The 27,189-nt window shown below is 49.3% G+C and overlaps 1 protein-coding gene across 1 annotated transcript in view; it reads left to right on the top strand.

Moving 5' to 3' along the window:
- The first annotated feature begins 12,723 nt into the window (after window positions 1-12,723).
- Window positions 12,724-27,189, top strand: part of SLC44A5 (solute carrier family 44 member 5) — a 105,421-nt gene continuing 90,955 nt past the window's right edge. Inside the window, exon 1 of the mRNA XM_063939061.1 lies at window positions 12,724-13,002. Coding sequence (XP_063795131.1) covers window positions 12,963-13,002 — 40 coding nt within the window. The 5' untranslated portion in view covers window positions 12,724-12,962. The remainder of the gene's footprint in view (window positions 13,003-27,189) is intronic.

Genomic DNA, 27,189 nt, shown 5'->3' on the forward strand with positions numbered 1-27,189 from the left:
CAGAGCGTATCTCTGCCACTGATACCCGGCGTTCTGTAGGTCACATACCCTCTGCAGCACTCAGGTGAGCACAGAGCATGCAGAACGTATCTCTGCCACTGATACCCGGCGTTCTGTAGGTCACATACCCTCTGCAGCACTCAGGTGAGCGCAGAGCATGCAGAATGTATCTCTGCCACTGATACCCGGCGTTCTGTAGGTCACATACCCTCTGCAGCACTCAGGTGAGCGCAGAGCATGCAGAACGTATCTCTGCCACTGATACCCGGCGTTCTGTAGGTCACATACCCTCTGCAGCACTCAGGTGAGCGCAGAGCATGCAGAACGTATCTCTGCCACTGATACCCGGCGTTCTGTAGGTCACATACCCTCTGCAGCACTCACGTGAGCGCAGAGCAGGCAGAGCGTATCTCTGCTACTGATATCCGGCGTTCTGTAGGTCACATACCCTCTGCAGCACTCAGGTGACTGCAGAGCATGCAGAGCGTATCTCTGTCACTGATACCTGGCGTTCTGTAGGTCACATACCCTCTGCAGCACTCAGGTGAGCGCAGAGCATGCAGAGCGTATCTCTGCCACTGATACCCGGCGTTCTGTAGGTCACATACCCTCTGCAGCACTCAGGTGAGCACAGAGCATGCAGAACGTATCTCTGCCACTGATACCCGGCGTTCTGTAGGTCACATACCCTCTGCAGCACTCAGGTGAGCGCAGAGCAGGCAGAGCGTATCTCTGCTACTGATATCCGGCGTTCTGTAGGTCACATACCATCTGCAGCACTCAGGTGATGCCAGAGCAGGCAGAGCATATCTCTGCTACTGATATCCGGCGTTCTGTAGGTCACATACCCTCTGCAGCACACAGGTGAGTGCAGAGCAGGCAGAGCGTATCTCTGCCACTGATACCTGGCGTTATGTAGGTCACATACCCTCTGCAGCACTCAGGTGAGTGCAGAGCATGCAGAGCGTATCTCTGTCACTGATACCTGGCGTTCTGTAAGTCACATACCCTCTGCAGCACTCAGGTGAGCGCAGAGCATGCAGAGCGTATCTCTGCCACTGATATCCGGCGTTCTGTAGGTCACATACCCTCTGCAGCACTCAGGTGAGCGCAGAGCATGCAGAGCGTATCTCTGCCACTGATACCCGGCGTTCTGTAGGTCACATACCCTCTGCAGCACTCAGGTGAGCGCAGAGCATGCAGAGCCTATCTCTGCCACTGATACCCGGCGTTTTGTAGGTCACATACCCTCTGCAGCACTCAGGTGAGCGCAGAGCATGCAGAGCGTATCTCTGCCACTGATACCCGGCGTTCTGTAGGTCACATACCCTCTGCAGCACTCAGGTGAGCGCAGAGCAGGCAGAGCATATCTCTGCTACTGATATCCGGCGTTCTGTAGGTCACATACCCTCTGCAGCACACAGGTGAGCGCAGAGCAGGCAGAGCGTATCTCTGCCACTGATACCTGGCGTTATGTAGGTCACATACCCTCTGCAGCACTCAGGTGAGTGCAGAGCATGCAGAGCGTATCTCTGTCACTGATACCTGGCGTTCTGTAAGTCACATACCCTCTGCAGCACTCAGGTGAGTGCAGAGCATGCAGAGCGTATCTCTGTCACTGATACCTGGCGTTATGTAGGTCACATACCCTCTGCAGCACTCAAGTGTGCGCAGAGCAGGCAGAGCATATCTCTGCCATTGATACCCAGCGTTCTGTAAGTCACATACCCTCTGCAGCACTCAGGTGAGCGCAGAGCATGCAGAGCGTATCTCTGCCACTGATATCCGGCGTTCTGTAGGTCACATACCCTCTGCAGCACTCAGGTGAGCGCAGAGCAGGCAGAGCGTATCTCTGCCACTGATACCCGGCGTTCTGTAGGTCACATACCCTCTGCAGCACTCAGGTGAGCGCAGAGCATGCAGAGCCTATCTCTGCCACTGATACCCGGCGTTCTCTAAGTCACAAGAGGACAGGATTCTGTAATGTAGTTACATATATTTGAATAATTTTGCACATCTTTTTAAAGATAATGAAGTAATGATTTTATATCAGAGGTAAAATGCTCGGCTCGCACTTCTCTGGTAGTGACATTACACAGCGCACGTGTGACTGTTCCAGAATTAATGCAGGTTTTTCTCTGTTGTCTAATTTAATTTAAAGGTTTTGTCAGAAGAGCTCACTGGGGGGAATTCAATTGTTTTTTTGAGTGCCCTGCACCAGACAGAGCAATTACATTTTTGCTCCCCTTGGGCGAACACAACGTGGGCACCCATCATTTCTGTCTGTTACCTCCTGAGTTGGGGAGCAGAAATGCGTGTTTTCTTGTCACGCCCAATACTGTAGACACTTGGCGCGGCTATACCTGGTGCTTTTGGGCATGACACAAAATAGCAAAGTGCGTTGGACTACAGTGACGGTCTATAGTGTATGCCACGTTGGGGCGCACTAAAATATTTGAATTGCTCCATTGAATGCAAATGGATGCCCTGTCATCATCTGATCTCTGCCATCAATGGGGGACAAAACAGTCGACCATCGTTGCCAAACCATCGATGGTGCGTGCGTTACATGGAGTGTATTGTGAAAAGGATCACGTACGCTGGATACATAACAAGTAGTTTCTTTATTTCCTCAGTAGGTAGACAGCAGAATGACAGTACCAGGTAGCAGCATAAGATCACAGCTTAGTAAAACACAGGCTTCAAACAAGTGGGTATAACAATCCAGATGGCTCCTAACGTAAAACCCCACATCCCCAGTGCTATCGTCTGGGCGACTGGTTCGCCGCCAGAAACATTGACCTACTGCACAAACACATTTTTAAAGGTAGCAGACAAGTGGTAATAATTAGGCCAGCTTACAACAGACTCAGCCAAAACATGGACAGGTTTCTATCAGGCCTGCCACTTCGCATCAACCTGATGTGGAATCATGTTGTCCCTGCCACAGTATGTATAAAGGCGCTGTTGCGATCAGGACAGACAGTATCAGAAATGTGGCGGAAAAGTAATGGACGGTGACAAGTTGTGCGTGCACAAATGGTGCGCTCAGTGGGTGTGTTATGGGAGTGGCATGTCGTACAGCTCCAGGCATAGAAGGCGATGGTCCGACAGTGAAACAGCACCTGCCATAGGTGACTTTTATGTTGGTGGAGTGTAAGAAAAGAACCAAACAGTATTACAGCATGCACTGGCGAGAAAAGTGGGTGTATCAGCCGTATGAATGTACACAAGGGAAGATTTTTGTCGCCCATTTTCATAATTCCGAAGTTAAGCGACCGTCAGTGGACGCTGCTTTGCGCAACTCAGAATCGGTCCTTAAGGTGGCAATTAGTCCATAACGTAATTACTCAAATAATCGCCAGGACGCCATTGTTCAGGAACGCAAATATCGGCTAAATCGCATATCATATCTGACAGTCAGGGTACCCCATAGATAGACTTGTGAACTCCACTACAGGACCCCGTAAAGCTTGCACAGCACTTTTGCTCCTGCAAATGCTCTTCATCTGCGCCGTCTGGGAGCTGACAGTTTGGTGGCACGTAATAAGGAAACAGACGTTTTATAGTCTTAATATTCCTCTCACGTAGGCTCATTTCCTATATTTATAATGTGGAGCGCTGATTCAGCCGGGAAAGAAATGATTATAGAATACTGTAATTGTGGTTTTAATGTGGTGGTAACAACCCTTGACCCCAACATTTTACTCATTAGCATTGGGAGTAGCAGAAACAAATGGTGATCTACCATTAGGAAATGAAAGACAGACAATCCTAAAGTTAAGGCAAATGTTTGCATTCCTTGTATGTGTATTTATGTGTAGCTTTATATTATAAAGCACAGGAGATGGGAGAGAGCACTGTGAGTCCTCAGCACAGGAGATGGGAGAGAGCACTGTGAGTCCTGAGCTTAGGTGATGGGAGAGAGACACTGTGAGTCTTCAGCACAGGTGATGGGAGAGAGGCACTGTGAGTCCTGAGCTTAGGTGATGGGAGAGATACACTGTGAGTCTTCAGTACAGGTAATGGGAGGGCAACACTCTGTGTGCTTAGAGGTGATGGGAGAGACACTGTGAGTCTTGGGCATAGGTGATGGGAGAGACACTGTGTGTGCTCAGCACAGGAGATGGGAGAGAGACACTGTGAGTCCTCAGCACAGGTGATAGGAGAGAGGCACTGTGAGTCTTCAGCACAGGTAATGGGAGGGAGACACTGTGCCCTCAGCACAGAAGATGGGAGAGAGACACTGTGAGTCCTGAGCTCAGGTGATTGGATACAGACACCGTGAGTCCTGAGCTCAGGTGATTGGATACAGACACTGTGAGTCCTCAGCTCAGGTGATTGGATACAGACACTGTGAGTCCTGAGCTCAGGTGATGGGAGAGAGGCACTGTGAGTCCAGAGCACAGGTGATGGGAGAGAGCCACTGTGAGTCCTAAGCACAGGTGATGGGAGAGAGACACTGTGAGACTTCAGCACAGGTGGAGACACTGTGAGTCTTCAGCACAGGTGATGGGAGAGAGACACTCACTGTGTGTGCTCAGCACAGGTGATGGAAGAGAGATACTGTGAGTCCTGAGCTCAGGCGATTGGATACAGCCACTGAGTTTCTCAGCACAGGTGATGGGAGAGAGACACTGTGAGTCCTTAGCACAGGTAATGAGAGAGAGACACTGTGAGTCTTCAGCACAGGTGGAGACACTGTGAGTCTTCAGCACAGGTGATGGGTGAGACACTGTGAGTTCTCAGCACAGGTGATGGGAGAGAGACACTGAGTCTTCAGCACAGGTGATGGGAGAGAGGCACTGTGAGTCTTCAGCACAGGTGATGGGAGAGACACTGTGAGTCCTCAGCACAGGTGAAGGGAGAGACACTGTGAGTCCTCAGCACAGGTGATAGGAGAGAGGCACTGTGAGTCTTCAGCACAGGTGATGGGAGAGAGACACTGTGAGTCTTCAGCACAGGTGATGGGAGAGAGGCGCTGTGAGTCTTCAGCACAGGTGATGGGAGAGAGACACTGTGTGTGCTCAGCACAGGTGGAGACACTGTGAGTCTTCAGCACAGGTGATGGGAGAGACACTGTGAGTCCTCAGCACAGGTGATAGGAGAGAGGCACTGTGAGTCTTCAGCACAGGTGATGGGAGAGACACTGTGAGTCTTCAGCACAGGTGATGGGAGAGACACTGTGAGTCCTCAGCACAGGTGATGGGAGAGAGACACTGTGAGTCTTCAGCACAGGTGATGGGAGAGACACTGTGAGTCCTCAGCACAGGTGATGGGAGAGACACTGTGAGTCCTCAGCACAGGTGATGGGAGAGAGACACTGTGAGTCTTCAGCACAGGTGATGGGAGAGAGGCACTGTGAGTCTACAGCACAGATGATGGGAGAGAGGCACTGTGAGTCTTCAGCACAGGTGATGGGAGAGAGACACTGTGAGTCTTCAGCACAGGTGATGGGAGAGACACTGTGAGTCCTCAGCACAGGTGATAGGAGAGAGACACTGTGAGTCCTCAGCACAGGTGATGGGAGAGAGACACTGTGAGTCTTCAGCACAGGTGATGGGAGAGAGGCACTGTGAGTCTTCAGCACAGATGATGGGAGAGAGGCACTGTGAGTCTTCAGCACAGGTGATGGGAGAGAGACACTGTGTGTGCTCAGCACAGGTGATGGGAGAGAGACACTGTGAGTCTTCAGCACAGGTGATGGGAGAGACACTGTGAGTCCTCAGCACAGATGATGGGAGAGAGACTGTGAGTCTTCAGCACAGGTGATGGGAGAGAGGCACTGTGAGTCTTCAGCACAGGTGATGGGAGAGAGACACTGTGTGCTCAGCACAGGTGAAGGGAGAGAGACACTGTGAGTCTTCAGCACAGGTGGAGACACTGTGAGTCTTCAGCACAGGTGATGGGAGAGACACTGTGAGTCCTCAGCACAGGTGATAGGAGAGAGGCACTGTGAGTCTTCAGCACAGGTGATGGGAGAGAGACACTGTGAGTCTTCAGCACAGGTGATGGGAGAGAGGCACTGTGAGTCTTCAGCACAGGTGATGGGAGAGAGGCACTGAGTCTTCAGCACAGGTGATGGGAGAGAGACACTGTGTGTGCTCAGCACAGGTGATGGGAGACACTGTGAGTCTTCAGCACAGGTGGAGACACTGTGAGTCTTCAGCACAGGTGATGGGAGAGACACTGTGAGTCCTCAGCACAGGTGATAGGAGAGAGGCACTGTGAGTCTTCAGCACAGGTGATGGGAGAGACACTGTGAGTCCTCAGCACAGGTGATGGGAGAGAGACACTGTGAGTCTTCAGCACAGGTGGAGACACTGTGAGTCTTCAGCACAGGTGATGGGAGAGACACTGTGAGTCCTCAGCACAGGTGATAGGAGAGAGGCACTGTGAGTCTTCAGCACAGGTGATGGGAGAGAGACACTGTGAGTCTTCAGCACAGGTGATGGGAGAGAGGCACTGAGTCTTCAGCACAGGTGATGGGAGAGAGACACTGTGTGTGCTCAGCACAGGTGATGGGAGAGAGACACTGTGAGTCTTCAGCACAGGTGATGGGAGAGAGACACTGTGAGTCCTCAGCACAGGTGATGGGAGAGAGACACTGTGAGTCTTCAGCACAGGTGGAGACACTGTGAGTCTTCAGCACAGGTGATGGGAGAGACACTGTGAGTCCTCAGCACAGGTGATAGGAGAGAGGCACTGTGAGTCTTCAGCACAGGTGATGGGAGAGACACTGTGAGTCCTCAGCACAGGTGATGGGAGAGACACTGTGAGTCCTCAGCACAGGTGATGGGAGAGAGACACTGAGTCTTCAGCACAGGAGATGGGAGAGAGGCACTGTGTGTGCTCAGCACAGGTGATGGGAGAGAGACACTGTGAGTCTTCAGCACAGGTGATGGGAGAGACACTGTGAGTCCTCAGCACAGGTGATGGGCGAGAGACACTGTGAGTCTTCAGCACAGGTGATGGGAGAGAGGCACTGTGAGTCTTCAGCACAGGTGATGGGAGAGAGACACTGTGAGTCTTCAGCACAGGTGATGGGAGAGACACTGTGAGTCTTCAGCACAGGTGATGGGAGAGACACTGTGAGTCCTCAGCACAGGTGATAGGAGAGAGACACTGTGAGTCCTCAGCACAGGTGATAGGAGAGAGGCACTGTGAGTCTTTAGCACAGGTGATGGGAGAGAGACACTGTGAGTCCTCAGCACAGGTGATGGGAGAGAGACACTGTGAGTCCTAAGCATGGGTAGTGAAAGAGACAGTGTGAGTACTCAGCATGTGTAATGAGAGAGAGGTTCCAGCATCTGTATCTTGACCGCTGGTATTCCGACTGCTGCAACTTAACTACATACCGAGAGAGAGACAGTGAACCCTCAGTGTGGATAATTAGAGAGACGGTAAACTCTCAGTCCAGGCTGTGAGCACTCAGTGTGGGTAATGAGAGACTGGGGAAAAGCAACACTGACACCCGAGGCTATGGCAGACACAACAGCTAGTGTGTGTGTACATACATGTATGTACTCACTTTGGGAGTCAGACACATCAGGAGTGTAAACACTTAAATTAGTGTATGTTAGATGTTCAACTAAAGCTGAGTACTCTATTGTGGGATATTCATTTGTGAATGGACCCGTTCACAGCATGAATGAGAACATTTCATTTCAATTTTGACTGTACAGATCACCCCTCTGAAGAAGTCCTTTCAGGACGAAACGAGTCAGGTTTGTGAAGAGGAATACCCCACTGTTACTATCTGCTGACATATAATTATGTTCAATATTATGTGTATGTGAAAAAGGGTTTGCTGATCTATCAATGTTGAATTGAGCATATTTTTATTAAAGAGAGACATATTGACTATCTGTAAGGATTGCTGGTCTATTAGAAAGCAATTAAGCGCCCTCTGATTCATTTGGTGGTGATACGTGGTTTGGATCCTCACTAACAGGAGGATTGTTTTGGAGGTGCTGCTGCTCGAATAGCGCAAGATAAGGGAAAAATTTGGGTTTGATATAGATATATAAATATATATATATATATATATAGTATGTATATGTGCTTGTATATACGCGTGTGTGTGCGTGTGTGTGTGTATGTATATATATGTGTGTGTGTGTGTATATATATATATATACAGTATATATATATATATATATATATATATATATGTGTGTGTGTGTGTGTGTGTGAGAATATATATATATATATATATATATATATATATAGATAGATAGATAGATAGATACATACATACATACATACATACATACATACATACATACATACATACAGTACATGCTTACACACAATACAGACAGGTGTGATTTCCATCCTATACACAAGCGTGCTCAGAGCAGTTTATCGGAGGCGCTGTGACATCTTCCTCTCTGTCAGCGTGATATGAATCCGGTGCTGCGGGGATTAAGGAATAAACAGACAGATGGTTTTATCTGCTTGTACATACTTATAACTGTATTTGGGGAAATAGGTCAGTGTGTTTAGTGTGTTTTGCATTTCCTTAGAGATAATCCCATGTACAGTGCTCTGAATGAATGCTGAGACACTGTATAAACATTTATTTTGCTGACATAGGCCTATTTGTCACAGTATATCAATATATTTAGTGATCCTGTGACATCATACCCCCTACATTGCTCATCCAGAAAGCGGAGAAGGGGTGCGCAATGCTACTGCGCACAAAGAGTGGGCATAGTAATCCTGCACTGGGGCATGGCCTTGTCACATTACATACTGCTAACTGCGCTAGTTCAGTTATTGTTATTTAATATTGGGGAAGCTAGGCACTGCCACCTGTTGGCAATAAGTGGGAGTGCAGATCCAATCTCCCCCACAGCCTTTTTTTTCGACCACATTGAGCTTTGGGGGTCACTCTGACCTGAACGCTCGCTGCAGTTCTTTGCAGCGCAGCGTTCAGGTCAGAACTGCGCATGCACCGGTGCCACAGTGCGCCGGCGCATGGCTGACAGCCGACGGCTGTCGTTGCCTAGCGATCGCCTCTGCCGCATTGACAGGCAGAGGCAGTCGCTGGGTGGGAGGGGGTGGCACGGCGGCATTTGGCCGCCATTTTAGGGTCACGGTCCGGCCAACGCAGGCGTGGCCGGACCGTGTGGGCTGTAGCAACTGCGGAGTTACTCTTCAAGTTGCTTGTGCCCTGTGCTGGGCGTCCCTCCACATGTCAGGGAAGCTGATCGTAGCTGTGCTAAATTTAGCGCAGCTACGATCACGTCGTAATGACCCCCTTTCTGTCTTGGGATTCCACCCAAAATAATTGTTATCACTTTTATCTATTGATTTCTGCAAAATACTTGTAAAAGATAATAATGAAAGCGAAAACCACAGATTAATACATTTAAAATAGTCACAATGTACCCAGCGGCAAGGGTCTATGGGGGTCATTCCGAGTTGATCGCTCGCTAGCTACTTTTAGCAGCCGTGCCAACGCATAGTCGCCGCCCACGGGGGAGTGTATTTTCGCTTTGCAAGTGTGCGATCGCATGTGCAGCCGAGCGCTGCAAAAACGTTTGTGCAGTTTCTGAATAGCTCTGGACTTACTCAGCTGCTGCGATCACTTCAGTCTTTTTGGTGCCGGAATTGACGTCAGACACCCGCCCTGCAAACGCCTGGACACGCCTGCGTTTTTCAAACACTCCCAGAAAACGGTCAGTTGACACCCATAAACGCCTTCTTCCTGTCATCACCTTGCGATCGGCTGTGCGAATGGATTCTTTGTTAAATCCATCGCTCAGCACTGATCCTCTTTGTACCCGTATGACGCGCCTGCGCATTGCGGTGCATACTCATGCGCAGTTTTGCCATTTTTTTACCTGATCGCTGCGCTGCGGAAATCGTCAGCTAGCGATCAACTCGGAATGACCCCCTATGTAAGATAATGCTGCAGCTGTATTGGCAATGATAGGTAAGAGGCATCTTATAGATTCGCTAGCCAGTCTTGCGTTTATCTGCGCACATCTGCCTATAATAAATAGACCCGATGGTAGCTTATTAATATAGTTGATTACCTTTTGGACCCAACCCCGGGAGAAGGGACGGATTAACTATGGGTTGGGTGCGACTGCAGCCCTAAGACTTATAAAAATAGTCCCCGCATCAGGCCAGGTGTAGGGGGCATCGTTGAGGCCAGGGTTAAAATCTTCATAATCTTATTAATTTCAGGCTGGCAGCAGCCGCAGATCTTTGTTTAATAACCAGTGGACGCCGCACAGCTTCCACGTGCTGTCTCATTCTGAGATAGCTGTCTGATTCTGACTGTCACACTGTCTAATTCTGTCCAGAGGAGGCTGGCGGGAGCCTGGGCCCCCTCCCCTCCAATTCAGGCAAGCGTTGCCCAGTGACAGATTCAAAGGGGTCCTCTGGTTCGCCCTGATCCCCCACCACCACTAGCACTGTGTGGGTGTGATCATTGTTCCTGCTTACACACGTCCTCTGCGTAGTGTGGAAATTACGTGATCCCTCATAGCAGTATTGGTTGCTATGGGCAACTTCTCCACTTGCCGTCTTTAGAAGATTTACAGGCGTTCGATCTATGCCCTCTATGGCACTGGGCACGGTCACATGCCACTGGCACTCTTCATGTGCTATTACAGTAGGTCCTTAGTAATCTTTAGCCCCAGGCCCACATGGCTCTTAATCTGGCCCTGCTTGGAAGACCCTGGATGGGAGACCCAAGTGGTGTGCGATAGACACAGTTTGCGTTGTGATGGCCTGTCCCCCATTGCAGTATTCTGTGATTCATGCTAAGTAGGCAAGTTTTGTGAAAAGTGGGTTTTGATACATTTTTGCCCATGAATTTAAAAAATATATACTGCAGTGGTGCAAGAACATATATACCGCAGTGCTGCAAGAACGCCCTATGGATCACATGGAACAATGTATGTGGTGAAGAAGAAAAAGGTAATAATCATAAACTTTACACTGCATGAAAGTACGAGGGAGGGAAATGAGGAGAGAGTAGTCAGCACATACCTCTGTGTTAGTACATACCTCTGGCAGTGAAAGAGTAATAATTGGTCATCTATGTGTACAATAAAATTGATGGCAGAAATTTTTTCACACAAATCGATTTTTTTAGCGTCAAACCCCCGGCCACCTATTATCATGACCATGATCGCCTGCCGTCAGCAAATTTTTCTGAGTTACATATTTTACGTGTCAGTAAAAAACTGCTACAGGCCAGTAAAACTGTAACATGTTCCCGGCACTACACGCAGAAGTACAGACCGTTGTGGTACCTTGTTTTGAACGATGTTGCATTTCAATGTATGTGATGCGCATCAACGCAGTGGAAAACTCACGTTTATCTCCATGGCAATGCGCTGCGAACATAACGAGTTGCGGTTTATAAGCCTTTACCTATGCGTTTCCCACGTGTATCTAAATGTATATCAAATGTAAAAACAAATCTAGTGCGGTTTACATATATAGCTTCTGCCAAAAAACATTACCCCTAATGTGCGTGTGTCCATGTGGTAGGGAATATAGGGCCTAGGGGGTCATTCGGAGTTGATCGCTCGCTAGCTGTTTTTAGCAGCCGTGCAAACGCTATGCCGCCACCCTCTGGGAGTGTATCTTAGCTTAGCAGAAGTGCGAACGAAAGGATTGCAGAGCGGCTACAAAATAATAATGTGCAGTTTCTGAGTAGCTTCAGACCTACTCAGCGCTTGCGATCACTTCAGACTGTTCAGTTCCTGTTTTGACGTCACGAACACGCCCTGCGTTCGCCCAGCCATGCCTGCGTTTTTCCTGGAACGCCTGCGTTTTTTCAAACACTCCCTGAAAACGGTCAGCTGACACCCAGAAACGCCCACTTCATGTCAATCACTCTGCGGCCAGCAGTGCGACTGAAAAGCTTCGCTAGACCTTGTGTGAAACTACATCGGCCGTTGTGAAAGTACGTCGCGCGTGCGCATTGCACCGCATGCGCAGAAGTGCCATTTTTTGACAACATCGCTGCGCAGCGAACATTTTTATCTAGTGATCAACTCGGAATGACCCCCTAATTCAGACCTGATCGCTCCTCAGCGAATTTGCAGATGTCTGCGATCGGATATTCGCCGTCAGGGCAGAGTGAAAATCCGCCCCGTGCAAGTCTGTGTACGCCGTATAAAAAGCTTTGCAAACGCTGGTCAGCTGCAAATCCGTTCGCAACTCACTCACCATCTAATGATTTTTCCAGTGTGTGCGCAGCCCAGGACTTACTCCTACAGTGCTATAGAAACAGGCTGATCGGGGCCGGAGCTGATGTCACACACCCGCCCTGAAAACGCTAGTGCACGCCTGCGTTTTTCCTGACACTCCCATAAAATGTCCAGTTACCACCCCCAAACGCCGGCTTCCTGTCAATCAGCCTGCGTTTGCCTAGCGATAAAAAAAAATGCAGGCTGCCTTGCGATTTCGCACAACAGCGATCAGGTCTGAATTAGGCCCATAGATTGTAAGCTCCACGGCGACAGGGACTGATGTGAGTGACTGAAATACTCTCTGTGTAAACGCTGCGGAATATGTGTGTGCTATAAAAATAACTGGTAATAAATAAGTTCTTTTTTTAATTTGCTATAAAATACATTTCTAATTTATAAAAAGCCTTTGGATCACCATTGTGTCTGTAGCGGCAGGATATTTGTACAAGACTACAGCGACCCGTGTGCTATATGTGTCACAGCATTAGCCAGTGTAGTACGGGACCTGTGAGGGAAGGTGTGAGTTATCCGTGTGTGGGCCGGCTACTGTGGATATTACACTTGTGTACAGAAGGTTCCTGCAGTTCCTGACTCCAGTTCCTACAGCAGACGGAGCCTCTCAGGCAGGTTTATTTTTAACCTAGTTAAAGAGTGTTTTGTACGTCTGCTCGGGCCCTGGAAACGCCGGTTAATACATTAACTAAAAATAGTTTGGAGGAGAGAAGAGGCTACAAGAATATGGCCGGTCAGCCCGAGGAGAACTACTATGGCAAACACGGTAACATACTTTCATACTTGGTGATATTACAGGTCACTGTACTAAGGTGGTCATTCCGAGTTGTTCGCTCTGTATTTTTCTTCGCATCGCAGCGATTTTCCGCTAACTGCGCATGCGCAATGTTCGCACTGCGACTGCGCCAAGTAAATTTGCTATGCAGTTAGGTATTTTACTCACGGCATTACAAGGTTTTTTCTTCGTTCTGGTGATCGTAGTGTGATTGACAGTAAGTGGGTGTTTATGGGCGGAAACAGGCCGTTTTATGGGAGTGTGTGAAAAAACGCTACCGTTTCTGGGAAAAACGCGGGAGTGGCTGGAGAAACGGAGGAGTGTCTGGGCGAACGCTGGGTGTGTTTATGACGTCAAACCAGGAACGACGAGCACTGAACTGATCGCAGTAAGTCTCGAGCTACTCAGAAACTGCTAAGAAGTGTCTATTCGCAATTTTGCTAATCTTTCGTTCGCAATTTTGATAAGCTAAGATTCACTCCCAGTAGGCGGCGGCTTAGCGTGTGCAAAGCTGCTAAAAGCAGCTTGCGAGCGAACAACTCGGAATGACCACCCAAGTTCTGAATGTTATGATCCTGCTCTGCAAATTTCTGCCTCCCACTGAGCCATCCGAGCCGTGGATTAATATAATGTTGGTGATTTACTACAGAAAGTGTCATTGCGCAATAACCTGCAGCGACCAATGAGATGTCTCCTTTGACACTGGACGAATCGAAGCTTATTGGCTGCTGTAGTTTATTGCATTCTGCATATTCGCATAACAAATAACCCCGGGTTAGCTTTTGGTTTTTGAAAATTGTGTTTGTGATGTCAAAATGCTCGTTATGTACTAATGATGTTAGTAAATGATGTTAGTACTGTACTAAACAATAACAATACGTACTAAGGGCCGTCTGTATTCAGCCACAGTTGCAAAATTGCAGATTCGCAAATCGGCCGCAATGGCAGTTAGGAGCTGATTGGCTGATACTTTGGGGTTTATTCGTGTACAAAATGAAAATAGAATTGTTACTTTTCACTATATATCGCACCTCTTTGAGCGATCTATCGCTTAGTTAAGTAACAATTCATGTATACTTACGTGTCCTGGGAAACAATGCGAAAGCGGTAGTCCAATACAGCGCTGTTTTCACACAAGAAGGGACTCTGGGGTCATTCCGAGTTGATCGTAGCTGTGCTAAATTTAGCACAGCTACGATCATCTTCCCTGACATGCGGGGGGACGCCCAGCACAGGGCTAGTCCGCCCCACAATTCAGTCCGGCCTTCCCCCGCACAAATACAAAAGCATCGCACATCGGCGATGCTTTTGTATTTCTGGAGTAACTCCCGGCCAGTGCAGCTCCTGCGCCTGGCCAAGAGTTATTCTTCGCTGCCGCTGGCCGCGGCGACTGCGCATCCCTGGGCAGTGGCTAAACAGACGCACAGAGATGGTCAGTCTTATGGAAGTGTCGCTGAACTGCTTGTGTATTCAGACGCACAGTCATTAGCGGTGGAGTCCACACTCAGAATGTAAATCTGCACCTTTCATAGGGCTGGTGCGACTTGTGCGAGCGCCAGTAATGGTGGTACCACAGCCTCCCCTATTGCAGAAGAGACCTCTCAGAGCTATCCTATTACTGGTGATATAAGACATGGAAGGTTGCTGTAGCTTTTTGCATGCTGCATAATTGCATAAGAAATAACCCCAAGTCAGCTTTTGATTTTAGAAAATAGTTTTCCATGTATTGGCTGAGGAAAGTATTAGATTCCCACTGATAGGAAATTTACTGAGGGCCGGTACCATGAACATTTTGAACGATTAACTCTCAGAATTCATTTAGCTGGGGTGCGACATTCCACGCGCTCCGCCAGGATCACTGGGGTCTGCCATTACCCGGAGAGGCTTTCTTGCTGATCCTGGTAACGAGTTTATGAACAACCTGCTGCCTGATTGCAAAGCCTTGTTTGGGGCGAACGGAACATCGGCAGATGCAGCCAGTATTGGGGGGACGCCAGGCCACAGATAAATGATATTTTGGAGAGATGTGTTACCTATGGAACAATACACAATTGCTGTCCACCCTAAGGCTACATTTTCAGTCTAGCGTGGATTTACCTTCTCCGTTCCCTAAACAGTGACAACTGAACATCTGGTTCTGCGCATTTCCCATCAAATAGTCTAAAGGCCCATACACACTTGCCGATAAAATGAGCGACGTCGCTCATTTTATCGGCAAGTGTGTATGATGCCAGCGACGACTGATGCGCGGCAACGATCGTCGCTGTCGCCAGTGCATGCATGCAAGATCTGGAGGACTGGCGGAGGCGTGACGTCACTGAGCGATATGATCGGTCATATCACTCAGTGGGGATCATATAGCAGTTTTTAGCAGCCGTGCAAACGCTATGCCGCCTCCCACTTGGAGTGTATCTTAGCTTAGCAGAAGTGCGAACGAAAGGATCGCACAGCGGATACAAAATATTTTTGTGTAGTGTCACAGTAGCTTCAGACCTACTCAGCGCTTGCGATCACTTCAGACTGTTCAGTTCCTGCTTTGACGTCACAAACACGCCCTGCGTTCGCCCAGCCACGCCTGCGTTTTTCCTGGCACGCCTGCGTTTTTACGAACACTCCCTGAAAACGGCCAGAAACGCCCACTTCCTGTCAATCACTCTGCGGCCAGCAGTGCGACTGAAATGCTTCGCTAGACCTTGTGTTAAACTACATCGGCCGTTGTGAAAGTACGTTACGCGTGCGCATTGCGCCGCATACGCATGCGCAGAAGTGACTTTTTTTGCATCATCACTGCGCAGCGAACAATTTCAGCTAGCGATCAACTCGGAATGACCCCCAGTGTGTACAGTCGGCCGCCGACCGGCCGGGCCGGGAGGGGAAACATTAGACGACGTCGCTCACAGAGCGACTTCGTCTAATGTGTACGGACCTTTAGAATTTACTAACGCACTTCAGTCTTTGTTGTTGACGTTGTGGAATTGCGCCCTTGCATGATGCAGCGGGAGACCTGGGCATCAGCTCCCGGGATCTCACCGGTCTGGGGCTGATAAGGGCCTTTTGTTACCACAATAAGGTACAAAGTCTCTTAGTTAATCAGTAAAATATTTGGAAGTGACACAGGGAAAGGTATACAGCCCGGAGGGGAGATGCAGTTTTATTATAGGTGTATTATATCCTAGGTAATAATCCGTATACATTCTGTTTCTATATAAGTATTCAGGTCCTCCGTGAAGGCTGCAAAATTGCAGACGGCCAGAAAAATCCAAATCTGTAGTTATGTGACGTCACACGGCGACATTTGTGCAATGACACCCCGTATTACATGGGGGGGCATGAACTGTGTGCCAGTTGGCAGGAGAGCTATCGCCCGCCTGTGCCCGTGGATCAGCACTTTAGCTGATGAGTAGGATGCAATATCCCATAACTGGAAGATTTATCCTTCCTCGCCTGGAAACTGGCGCATTTCTCACAGTAATGGGATTAGTGGATGCAATATTCTCTCCTAGTAGAAATACAATCCCTCATTCAGCCTGTGTAGAACTCCCCCTCATTTATACTGCGTGACGGCTTTACAGTGTCTCCATGTGTGTCTGTGAGTGTAACAGAGGGAGTAACGCCTTGTGCGCAGAGGTGCTCACCCATCGTCCGACTCTTGTATCACTTACAGTCTACTGCTGGTGTCTGCCCCTGTGTACATATCATCTGGGGGCACCTGGGACAGGAAACTCCATCCATATATCTTCTAGGGGTTATCCTACAAGTATCTGAGCTGAGAAAACGTCACAGCAGGGAGAACTACAGCCCTGAGGGCGGCTGTGGCCTCGAACATCACACACAAAGGGACAGAGTATATATGTATATATATATATAGAGAGAGAGAGAAAGAGACAGAATGATATGTGTGTGTATGTATGTATGTATGTATGTATGTATATGCATGTATATATGGGGTGTAGTAGGTTATGCTGGCGCTTGGGATTCCGTCCGCCGGCTAGCAGGCAGCGGGGTGAGCGCAAAAGAGTCCCTTGCAGGCTCGCTGCGGGCACAGTGGTGCACTATTTATTCTCCCTCCAGGGGTGTCATGGACACCCCAAGAGGGAGAATTGTTGTCGGTATGCTGGCTGCCGAGATTCGCAAATATAGTAACACTATGGGGGTAATTCAGACCTGATCGTTAGCAGGCAATTTTTGCAGCGCTGCGATCAGATAGTCGCCGCCCACAGGGGAGTGTATTTTAGCTGTGCAAGTGTGCGATCGCATGTGTAGGAGAGATGTACAAACTGATTTTGTGCAGTCTCTGCGCAGCCCAGAACTTACTCAGCCGCTGCGATCACTTTAGCCTGTCCGGGACCGGAATTGACGTCAGACACCCGCCCTGCAAATGCATGGACACACCTACGTTTTTCCAACCACTCCCTGAAAAGGGTCAGTTGCCACCCACAAACGCCCTCTTCCTGTCAATCTCCTTGCCAACGCCCTTGCGAATGGATCCTTCGCACAAACCCATCGCTGAGCGGCGATCCGCTTTGTACCCGTGCAACGCGCCTGTGCATTACGGTGCATACGCATGCGCTGTTTAGACCTGATCGCTCGCTGTACGAAAACGCAGCCTAGCGATCAGGTCTGAATGACCCCCTATATACAGTATGTAGCAAGGAGGTAAGAGATAGCGCCATCTAGTGTAGAATCTTATAAAACAAGCCAGTAACTCATAACTAAAGGCCTAATTCAGACCTGATCGCTGTTGTGCGAATTCACAAGGCGGGCGATTATCGATCGATCACATGCGTACGGACCGTAATGCGCAGGCGTGAGGCCAAACTGCGAAAAAAATCAGCGTCTTTTTTGATCGATAGGCTTACGCAGGTTGATTGACAGGAAGCGGACGTTTGGGGGTGGTCCTTGGCCGTTTTCTGGGAGTGTCAGGAAAAACACAGGCATTCCCAAGCGTTTTCAGGGCGGGTGTGTGACGTCAGCTCCGGCCCCAATCAGCCTGATTGTATTGCACTATAAGAGTAAGTCCCGGGCTACGCACACAAAGCACACAGTGGAAGAATCATTGGATGGTGAGTGAGTTGTGAACGGATTTGCAGCTGACCGGCGTTTGCAAAGCTTTTCGCACGGCATATACAGACTTGAACGGGGCGGAGTTTCACTCTCTCTGGGCAGCGACTATCTGATTGCAGACCTCTGGAAATTCACAGAGGAGCGATCAGGTCTGAATTAGGCCCTATAATACACACTTAAGGGGGGTACACACGGAGAGATTCGTGCTTAAATTCTAAGCAATCTGACTAGATTCGAACTCAAGCACGGATCTCTCCGTGTGTGTGTCGCACAGCGATAGCGATGCGTGGACCCGGCGCTATCGCTGGTGCTAGATTGGCGAGATGTTTGCTGAGCGGTCTGTGACAGATCGCTCAGCACACATCTCCCCCCACATCTTCCCCGTGTGTACGGCCCTTTCCATTGGTTGTAGAGTTGTGCTTACACACCGGTTGCAGTGTATTTTGCACTACACTTCGAAGCGGTAGCTGTTTATTTTATGTATTCTGTTTCGTTATTTTGTAAGGCGCTGCAGACCCCTTGTGGCGCCATATAAATAAAGGATCATAATAATACAAAGTTTAGACAAGAACAATGGCCCTCATTCCGAGTTGTTCGCTCGTTCTTTTTCTTCGCATCGGAGCGATAAGTCGCAAACTGCACATGCGCAATGTTCGCAGTGCGCGTGCGCCAAGTAAATTTGCAAAGAAGTTTGGTATTTTAATCACGGCTTAACGAAGATATTTCTTCGTTCTGGTGATCGGAGTGAGATTGACAGGAAGTGGGTGTTTCTGGGCGGAAACTGACCGTTTTATGGGAGTGTGTGAAAAAACGCTACCGTTTCTGGGAAAAACGCGGGAGTGGCTGGAGAAACGGGGGAGTGTCTGGATGAACGCTGGGTGTGTTTGTGACGTCAAACCAGAAACGAAAAGGACTGAACTGATCGCACTGGAAGAGTAAGTCTGGAGCTACTCAGAAACTGCTAAGAAATTTCTATTCGCAATTCTGCTAATCTTTCGTTCACAATTCTGCAAAGCTAAGATTCACTCCCAGCAGGCGGCGGTTTAGCGTGTGCATTTATGCAAAAAGTAGCTAGCGAGCGAACAACTCGAAATGAGGGCCACTGTCTATATAAAAGTACAGAATTGTGCTATGTATTTTCTGTTGTATAACTCCACAGACGTGAGACGAAAGAGAAGGAGAAATCAAAAAAAGATAAAGAAGCCTTTATTGAATTAGTATTGGTATGTGCGTACTATATATAAATATATATATTTATATATGCGCACACACACTCACGCCCAGTGTATATACACAGACCTGAGATTGAGGAGGAATATCAGGTCCACGCCTTCCCAGTCTCAGTGCTACTTTGAAATTACTGGTTTCAGTGCAAACACGGGCAGTGACTAAGGGGTAATGACAGAGGTGCAGCGCGACTCCCACGCCCAGACACTTCTCATAGTCATAAATATTATTCCTACGGAAAGTCTGCTGTCCTGTTAATGTAAAGGAGATATGTTATACTCAGCAGTGATGGCTGATTCGCTTATTATAGCTGGTCTGAGCTGTAGGGAATTTAGAGCAATGTCTGCGTCATATATAGATGTGAATACAGCGCTCGCTCCAAAGCATCCTGTATGTGTAATAGTCTCCTTTCTATAGCGTCCCCTCTCACACAGTGCTGCTAGCTGGGTACGGCTGATATATCAGATAGACTAGGTTATAGTTTAACCAACGCCTTCATCTATGTTCCCAAGCGTGTTGCAGAGACTCTGATAATACATGCGCTGTACATGTAACAGCTCTGACGTATCACATGTAACCGTTGCTCATATGTGTCACGTGTAACAGCTCTGACGTGTCACATGTAACCGTTGCTACGTGTAGCAGCTCTGACATGTCACATGTAACCGTTGCTACGTGTAACAGCTCTGATGTGTCACATGTAACCGTTGCTCATATGTGTCACGTGTAACAGCTCTGATGGGTCTCGTGTAACAGCTCTGATGTGTCACATGTAACCATTCCTACGTGTAACAGCTCTGACATGTCACATATAACCGTTGCTACGTGTAACAGCTCTGACGTGTCACATGTAACCGCTGTGTCAGTGCCGTAACTAGACATTTTAGCGCTGTGTGCAAGAAACGGCATTGGCGCCCCCCCCTTAACGTAAACTGGCGTGGCTTCACGGGAAAGGGGTGTGGCCACAAAATAATACTAATTCATATAATGGTGCACAGTAGTCTCCATTATTCAAATTACGCCGCACAGTAGCGCCACTACACCAGGTAGAGCCCCTTTTTACACAATACAGCAGACAGCGTCCCCTTTTTACACATTATGGCAGACAGCGTCCCCTTTTTACACATTACGGCAAACAGCGTCCCCTTTTTTACACATTACGGCAGACAGCGTCCCCTTTTTTACACATTACGGCAGACAGCGTCCCCTTTTTACACACTACGGCAGACAGCGTCCCCTTTTTACACATTACAGCAGACAGAGTCCACCCCCCACCATAGATAAATCCTATAATATTGCAAATCCTCAGGTGAGGCCACACCACTACTGCCTTTGCTGCAGATATTATATTTAGGTGTGTTCTATGACTAAACAGGCATATAGCTCCCTGCCTCTAACCATAGGTAAATGTAATTGGTTGTACATTGCAGAATGCGATACAGCGCAGACTATGAGCTCTTGCAATGATGGTTATATATCAGTAGGCCTCAGTCATTCCCGGCCTCTCCTGCAGGGTAAGGCGGCAGCGCGGCCTCCACGTACGGCTCTCGCCATCTATGCTGAGGCGATCAGTGCCCGCAGCGGGTGTCCCCCCTGAGCAAGGTGACTTACCAGGAACACAAGTCATTGCCGGGCGATGTGGCAGGCGGACGGTATACACGGCCGCTCACATGTGCAGGTTACACACAGGCTTCGGATGTATGACACAGGCGGGCGGCAGCGGCTTGGCGGGAGAGGAGGCGGGTGGGTGGAGGACGGACTGAAGATTGCAGCTTCACGCACTGGACTATAAGCTCCAGTTTGCTAGGAGAGGAGGCGGAGATCATTGCGGCTCTGTGTTGGCGGGGGGCGGGCATTACTCGCGGAGCTGACAGTTACTCATTGTGAGGCCGGCTGATTGCGCCCCAGGTCATCCTGCGCTGTGTGCAAGGCACACAGCGCACATACCTAGTTACGGCACTGCGCTGTGTATTCAGAAGGTAATAACCTTAGTCCTATACAGAAATGAATATAAATAATTACTATCAATGTAAGGAAATCTTTTATTGTCACAATGTTACGGGCTGCCAGCAGTAAGTGATAGGCTGGGCATACGTGACACAATTATCTGGCAGATCATCTGCGTGATCTGGCTGGTTGGAATGAAAATCTGGTAATGGATGAGAGCAAACGACAAGCGACCATTTGCGCCCAAACACTGGAAAACGGGCAAAACCTGTTGTTCTGATGAATTGGTAAAATCACGGATTTAAGGGTCCGACCATTAGGCCTTATACCAATGGAGGCCACGTACTAGAGTTTCTAAAGTAGAACTTGCTTATATCTACATTTTACTTTTCCACCTAAAATGTTACACTTATTTATTTACTTATTTATTTATTTACTTATTTATTTATTTTTTATGTATTGAACAAATATGTGTCATAATGTAATGGTGCGTACACACGGTGCGATATGCACTATATAGTCAAAATCGTAAGGAAAGTTAGTGCATATCGCACCGTGTGTACACAACTTGCGATGCCGATGCGCAGTCCCGCGGAATCGTCATCGCAAGAAAAAATAGACTGTGCAGCCAGCCCAACATTGGCCTAATTCAAACCTGATCGCTCGCCAGCTATTTTTTGCAGCGCTGCGATCAGATAGTCGCCGCCTACAGGGGAGTGTATTTTAGCTGTGCAAGTGTGCGAACGCATGTGCAGCCGAGCGGTACAAAAAGGTTTTGTGCAGTTTCTGAGTAGCTCAGGACTTACTCAGCCGCTGCGATCACATCAGCTTGTCCGGTCCCGGAATTGACATCAGACACCCGCCCTGCAAGCGCTTGGACACGCCTGCGTTTTTCCAACCACTCCCAGAAAACGGTCAGTTGCCACCCACAAACGCCTTCTTCCTGTCAATCTCCTTGCGATCGCCCGTGCGAATGGAATCTTTGTTAAATCCATCGCTCAGCAACGATCCGCTTTGTACCTGTGCGACGCGCCTGCGCATTGCGGTGCATATGTATGCTCAGTTCTGACCTGATCGCAGCGCAGCGAAAAAACCTAGCGTGCGATCAGGTCTGAATGACCCCCATTGGCTATATCGCCGGCCCCGTCAAATAGTAAATGTCGGGCTGTACGGCGCATCGCGTCGTATGTACTGTACATGTCTTAAGAAACAGATTCTCAATAAGAAGCAATATAATTGTTTTGGGTTTTTTGTGGATAGAAGGTGGTAGTGAAGGAGAGAGGGAAAGCAAGGCCAAGGGCTTAGATCAGGGTGATGGGGCACAAAGTAACAACACACCCTGATTACACTGATTCTATATTTTTGAATATGTTAATAAAGGAAATAACTTTCTTAAACAACACAAGTACACTTTCCCGGGTGGGATCCCTCTTCTCTGTATGTCCCGGGTGGGATCCCTCTTCTCTAGATGTCCCGGTTGGGATCCCTCTTCTCTGGATGTCCCGGGTGGGATCCCTCTTCTCTGGATGTCCCGGGTGGGATCCCCCTTCTCTGGATGTCCCGGTTGGGATCCCTCTTCTCTGGATGTCCTGGTTGGGATCCCTCTTCTCTGGATGTCCCGGGTGGGATCCCTCTTCTCTGATCCCTCTTCTCTGGATGTCCCGGGTGGGATCCCTCTTCTCTGGATGTCCCGGTTGGGATCCCTCTTCTCTGGATGTCCCGGGTGGGATCCCTCTTCTCTGGATGTCCCGGGTGGGATCCCCCTTCTCTGGATGTCCCGGTTGGGATCCCTCTTCTCTGGATGTCCTGGTTGGGATCCCTCTTCTCTGGATGTCCCGGGTGGGATCCCTCTTCTCTGGATGTCCCGGGTGGGATCCCCCTTCTCTGGATGTCCCGGTTGGGATCCCTCTTCTCTGGATGTCCTGGTTGGGATCCCTCTTCTCTGGATGTCCCGGGTGGGATCCCTCTTCTCTGATCCCTCTTCTCTGGATGTCCCGGGTGGGATCCCTCTTCTCTGGATGTCCCGGGTGGGATCCCTCTTCTCTGGATGTCCCGGTTGGAATCCCTCTTCTCTGGATGTCCAGGGTGGGATCCCTCTTCTCTGGATGTCCCGGGTGGGATCCCTCTTCTCTGGATGTCCCGGGTGGGATCCCTCTTCTCTGGATGTCCCGGGTGGGATCCCTCTTCTCTGGATGTCCTGGTTGGGATCCCTCTTCTCTGGATGTCCCGGTTGGGATCCCTCTTCTCTGGATGTCCCGGGTGGGATCCCTCTTCTCTGGATATCCCGGGTGGGATCCCTCTTCTCTGGATGTCCCGGGTGGGATCCCTCTTCTCTGGATGTCCCGGTTGGGATCCCTCTTCTCTGGATGTCCCGGTTGGGATCCCTCTTCTCTGGATGTCCCGGGTGGGATCCCTCTTCTCTGGATGTCCCGGGTGGGATCCCTCTTCTCTGGATGTCCCGGGCGGGGATCTGAATGAGGCTTCAAATATGATCGAAGTTATTATCATTAATGGCAAAACTTTGGGTCTGTCATAGTCAAGGACGAGATAATGTCATGGAGGACGTAGCGAGTTCCGTCTTTCCGGAAAGCACAAAGTAGCATGATATTTGTATTACTTATCATAGCAGGTGTGAGATTATTTCCCTGCACGCGATACAGCCGGCCAATAGTAAAAGTGACGGCACCTTACTTGGTTTATGTGGTGGGAAAATGATAACATCTATGGTCTTCTTAGGCATTGAGTTAATGGTAGTACAATATGTAGGGTGGTCTTCTGTATGCCGAATGTCGGGATCCCGGCGCACAGTATACCGGCGCCGGAATCCCGACACCCGGCATACCGACAACTATTCTCCCTCGTGGGGGTCCACGACCCCCCTGGAGGGAGAATAAAATAGTGTGGCGCACGTAGCGCGCCACCGTGCCCGCAGCGTGGCGAGCGCAGCGAGCCCGCAAGGGGCTCCTTTGCGTTCGGCACGCTGTCGGTATGCCGGCGGTCGGGCTCCCGGCGCCGGTATGCTGGTCGCCGGGAGCCCGAGCGCCGGCATACTGTACTACACCCCAATATGTACACTATCCCAAAAAGCATGGATACATGGACTCCAGGCTCATTTCCATTATACTCCTCCCCGGGAACCCAAATGAGAAGAACAAGTTGTAAGAACTTCCTAGAACGGATTATACGTTATTTAGGAAACATGAGGCGTATTTTATGGTTGTAACAAACGTCAGGTCACGCAGGTGTCCCTGTTTGAGGCCTGACATGAAACCGGTTGCTGGAAGAAAGCTTTTATTAGAGCCACTTCAGACCCGATCGCTGCTGTGTGTTTTCGCACAGCGAGCGATCAGGTATTAACTGCGCATGTGTACGCACGCGCGTCGGCAAACAATGACAGGCATCCACAGTCAGTGACAGGCTGGTGCGAAAATTCTAATCGCTCAGCCATTTGCATGCTGATTGACAGGAAGAGGCCGCTTGTGGGTGGTAATGACCGTTTTCTGGGAGTGTCATGGCAGGGGCTGGGCCAGCAGCTAGGGGGGCACAAACTTCCCCCTTTTAAGCACAACACTGCTGCCCAGCTCTACGTATAGTGTTTGCCATTATGTTTTATTCCAGAGGGTACATGGACACGCCACCCAGATTTGGCCGTGCCACCTTCACCACACGGGCCCTGTTGCTGTCTCAACAGCCCTGAGCCCTGCAATCTCGGACTCCATTACACCCACCCAATATGATCGACAGGCATTCGGTCAACAGGGTCAAACGTTCGACGGGTAAAAGTTATACAGCACAAAATGTCGACAGGGTCAAAAGGTCAACACAAAGAGGGTCGACACAAGTTTCTTTTTTTATTTTGGTATCGTGTATGTCTCAATACCTGTGACCTCAGTTAGTGGTAACGTAGACCGTCGCCGGCTCGTTTCGCTCACAACGTTCTGGGCAAGGTGCTTCGCCTCCGATACCGCTGCGCTCGTCACAGGTTACTATTCCCAATCGTAGTCCGCGTGGATGGTAAGCCAAGCAAGAGATTCCAAAAATGTGACCCTCCCTCCCCTTGAAAAACTTGTGTCGACCATTGCTATGTCGACCTGTACCTTTTACCTATTCACCCTGTCGATCTAATGGTATCTGGACTCCGGGTCGACACCACTTCGGTCGACACCCATTGGTCGACAGTGAAAAGGTCAACACTAGAAATAGATCAACACAACCACTAGGTCAACATGAACAAGGTCGACATGGGTTTTTCACATTTTATTTAATTTTTTTGAACTTTTTCATACTTTACGATCCACGTGGACTACGAGTTGGAAACGGTAACCCGAAGATGCGAGGGGACACGGTGCACTAATTGGGGTTCCCGGTCACTTTACGAAGAAAACGACACCAAAAAAACATGAAAAACTCATGTCGACCTTTGTTCATGTTAACCTTGTTCATGTCAACCTAATGGCTGTGTCGACCTAGCCACTGTCGACCAATAGGTGTTGACCTAGACACTGTCGACCCTGAGTCCCTTACTCGATCTAATTAATACCTGTCGATCATATGGTGTCAATTGACTGTTTATCTAGACACTGTCTTATCGGGTCTGGGACTCCAGGTCGACACCGAAAAGGTCGACACCAATTGCTTGACACACCTTAGGCCGACATGGACAAAAGGCCGACATGGAAAAAGGTCGACATGAGTTGTTGTTTTTTTTGTCGTTTTCTACGTAGAGTGACCGGGAACCCCAATTAGTGCACAGCGTCCGCTCGCCATGTTTCGGGCAAGGTGCCTCACTACACTACCGCTGCGCTCGGCACAGGTTACCGTTCCCAATCGTAATCGAAATCATAAGAGTTATATAGTGGGAGGAGCAGGGTCCCCAGCAGCACAGAGTATATCAGGAGATGAGTGATGTGTCAGTGAGGACAGTGCTGCATGTGACAGGGGCAGTGACATGATGTGAGGAGGGGAATGGAGGCAGCAGGAAGCCACAGACTGAGAGTTATATAGTGGGAGGAGCAGGGTCCCCAGCAGCACAGAGTATATCAGGAGATGAGTGATGTGTCAGTGAGGACAGGGCTGCATGTGACAGGGGCAGTGACATGATGTGAGGAGGGGAATGGAGGCAGCAGGAAGCCACAGACTGAGAGTTATATAGTGGGAGGAGCAGGGTCCCCAGCAGCACAGAGTATATCAGGAGATGAGTGGTGTGTTAGTGAGGACAGGGCTGCATGTGACAGGGGCAGTGACATGATGTGAGAAGGGGAATGGAGACAGCAGGAAGCCACAGACTGACAGTTATATAGTGGGAGGAGCAGGGTCCCCAGCAGCACAGAGTATATCAGGAGATGAGTGATGTGTTACTGAGGAAGGGGCTGCATGTGACAGGGGCAGTGACATAATGTGAGGAGGGGACTGAAGACAGCAGGAAGCCACAGACTGAGAGTTATATAATGGGAAGAGCAGGTCCCCAGCAGCACAGAGTATATCAGGAGATGAGTGATGTGTCAGTGAGGACAGGGCTGAATGTGACAGAGGCAGTGACATGATGTGAGTAGGGGAATGGAGGCAGCAGGAAGCCACAGGCTGAGAGTTATATAGTGTGAGGAGCAGGATCCCCAGCAGCACAGAGTATATCAGGAGATGAGTGATGTGTCAGTGAGGACAGGGCTGCATGTGACAGGGGCAGTGACATGATGTGAGGAGAGGAATGGAGGCAGCAGGAAGCCACAGACTGAGAGTTATATAGTGGGAGGAGCAGGGTCCCCAGCAGCACAGAGTATATCAGGAGATGAGAGATGTATCAGTGAGGACAGGGCTGCATGTGACGGGCAGTGACATGATGTGAGGAGGGGAATGGGGGCAGCAGGAAGCCACAGGCTGAGAGTTATATAGTGTGAGGAGCAGGATCCCCAGCAGCACAGAGTATATCAGGAGATGAGTGAT

This window comes from Pseudophryne corroboree, chromosome 9, assembly GCF_028390025.1.
Source record: "Pseudophryne corroboree isolate aPseCor3 chromosome 9, aPseCor3.hap2, whole genome shotgun sequence".
NCBI lineage: Eukaryota > Metazoa > Chordata > Amphibia > Anura > Myobatrachidae > Pseudophryne > Pseudophryne corroboree.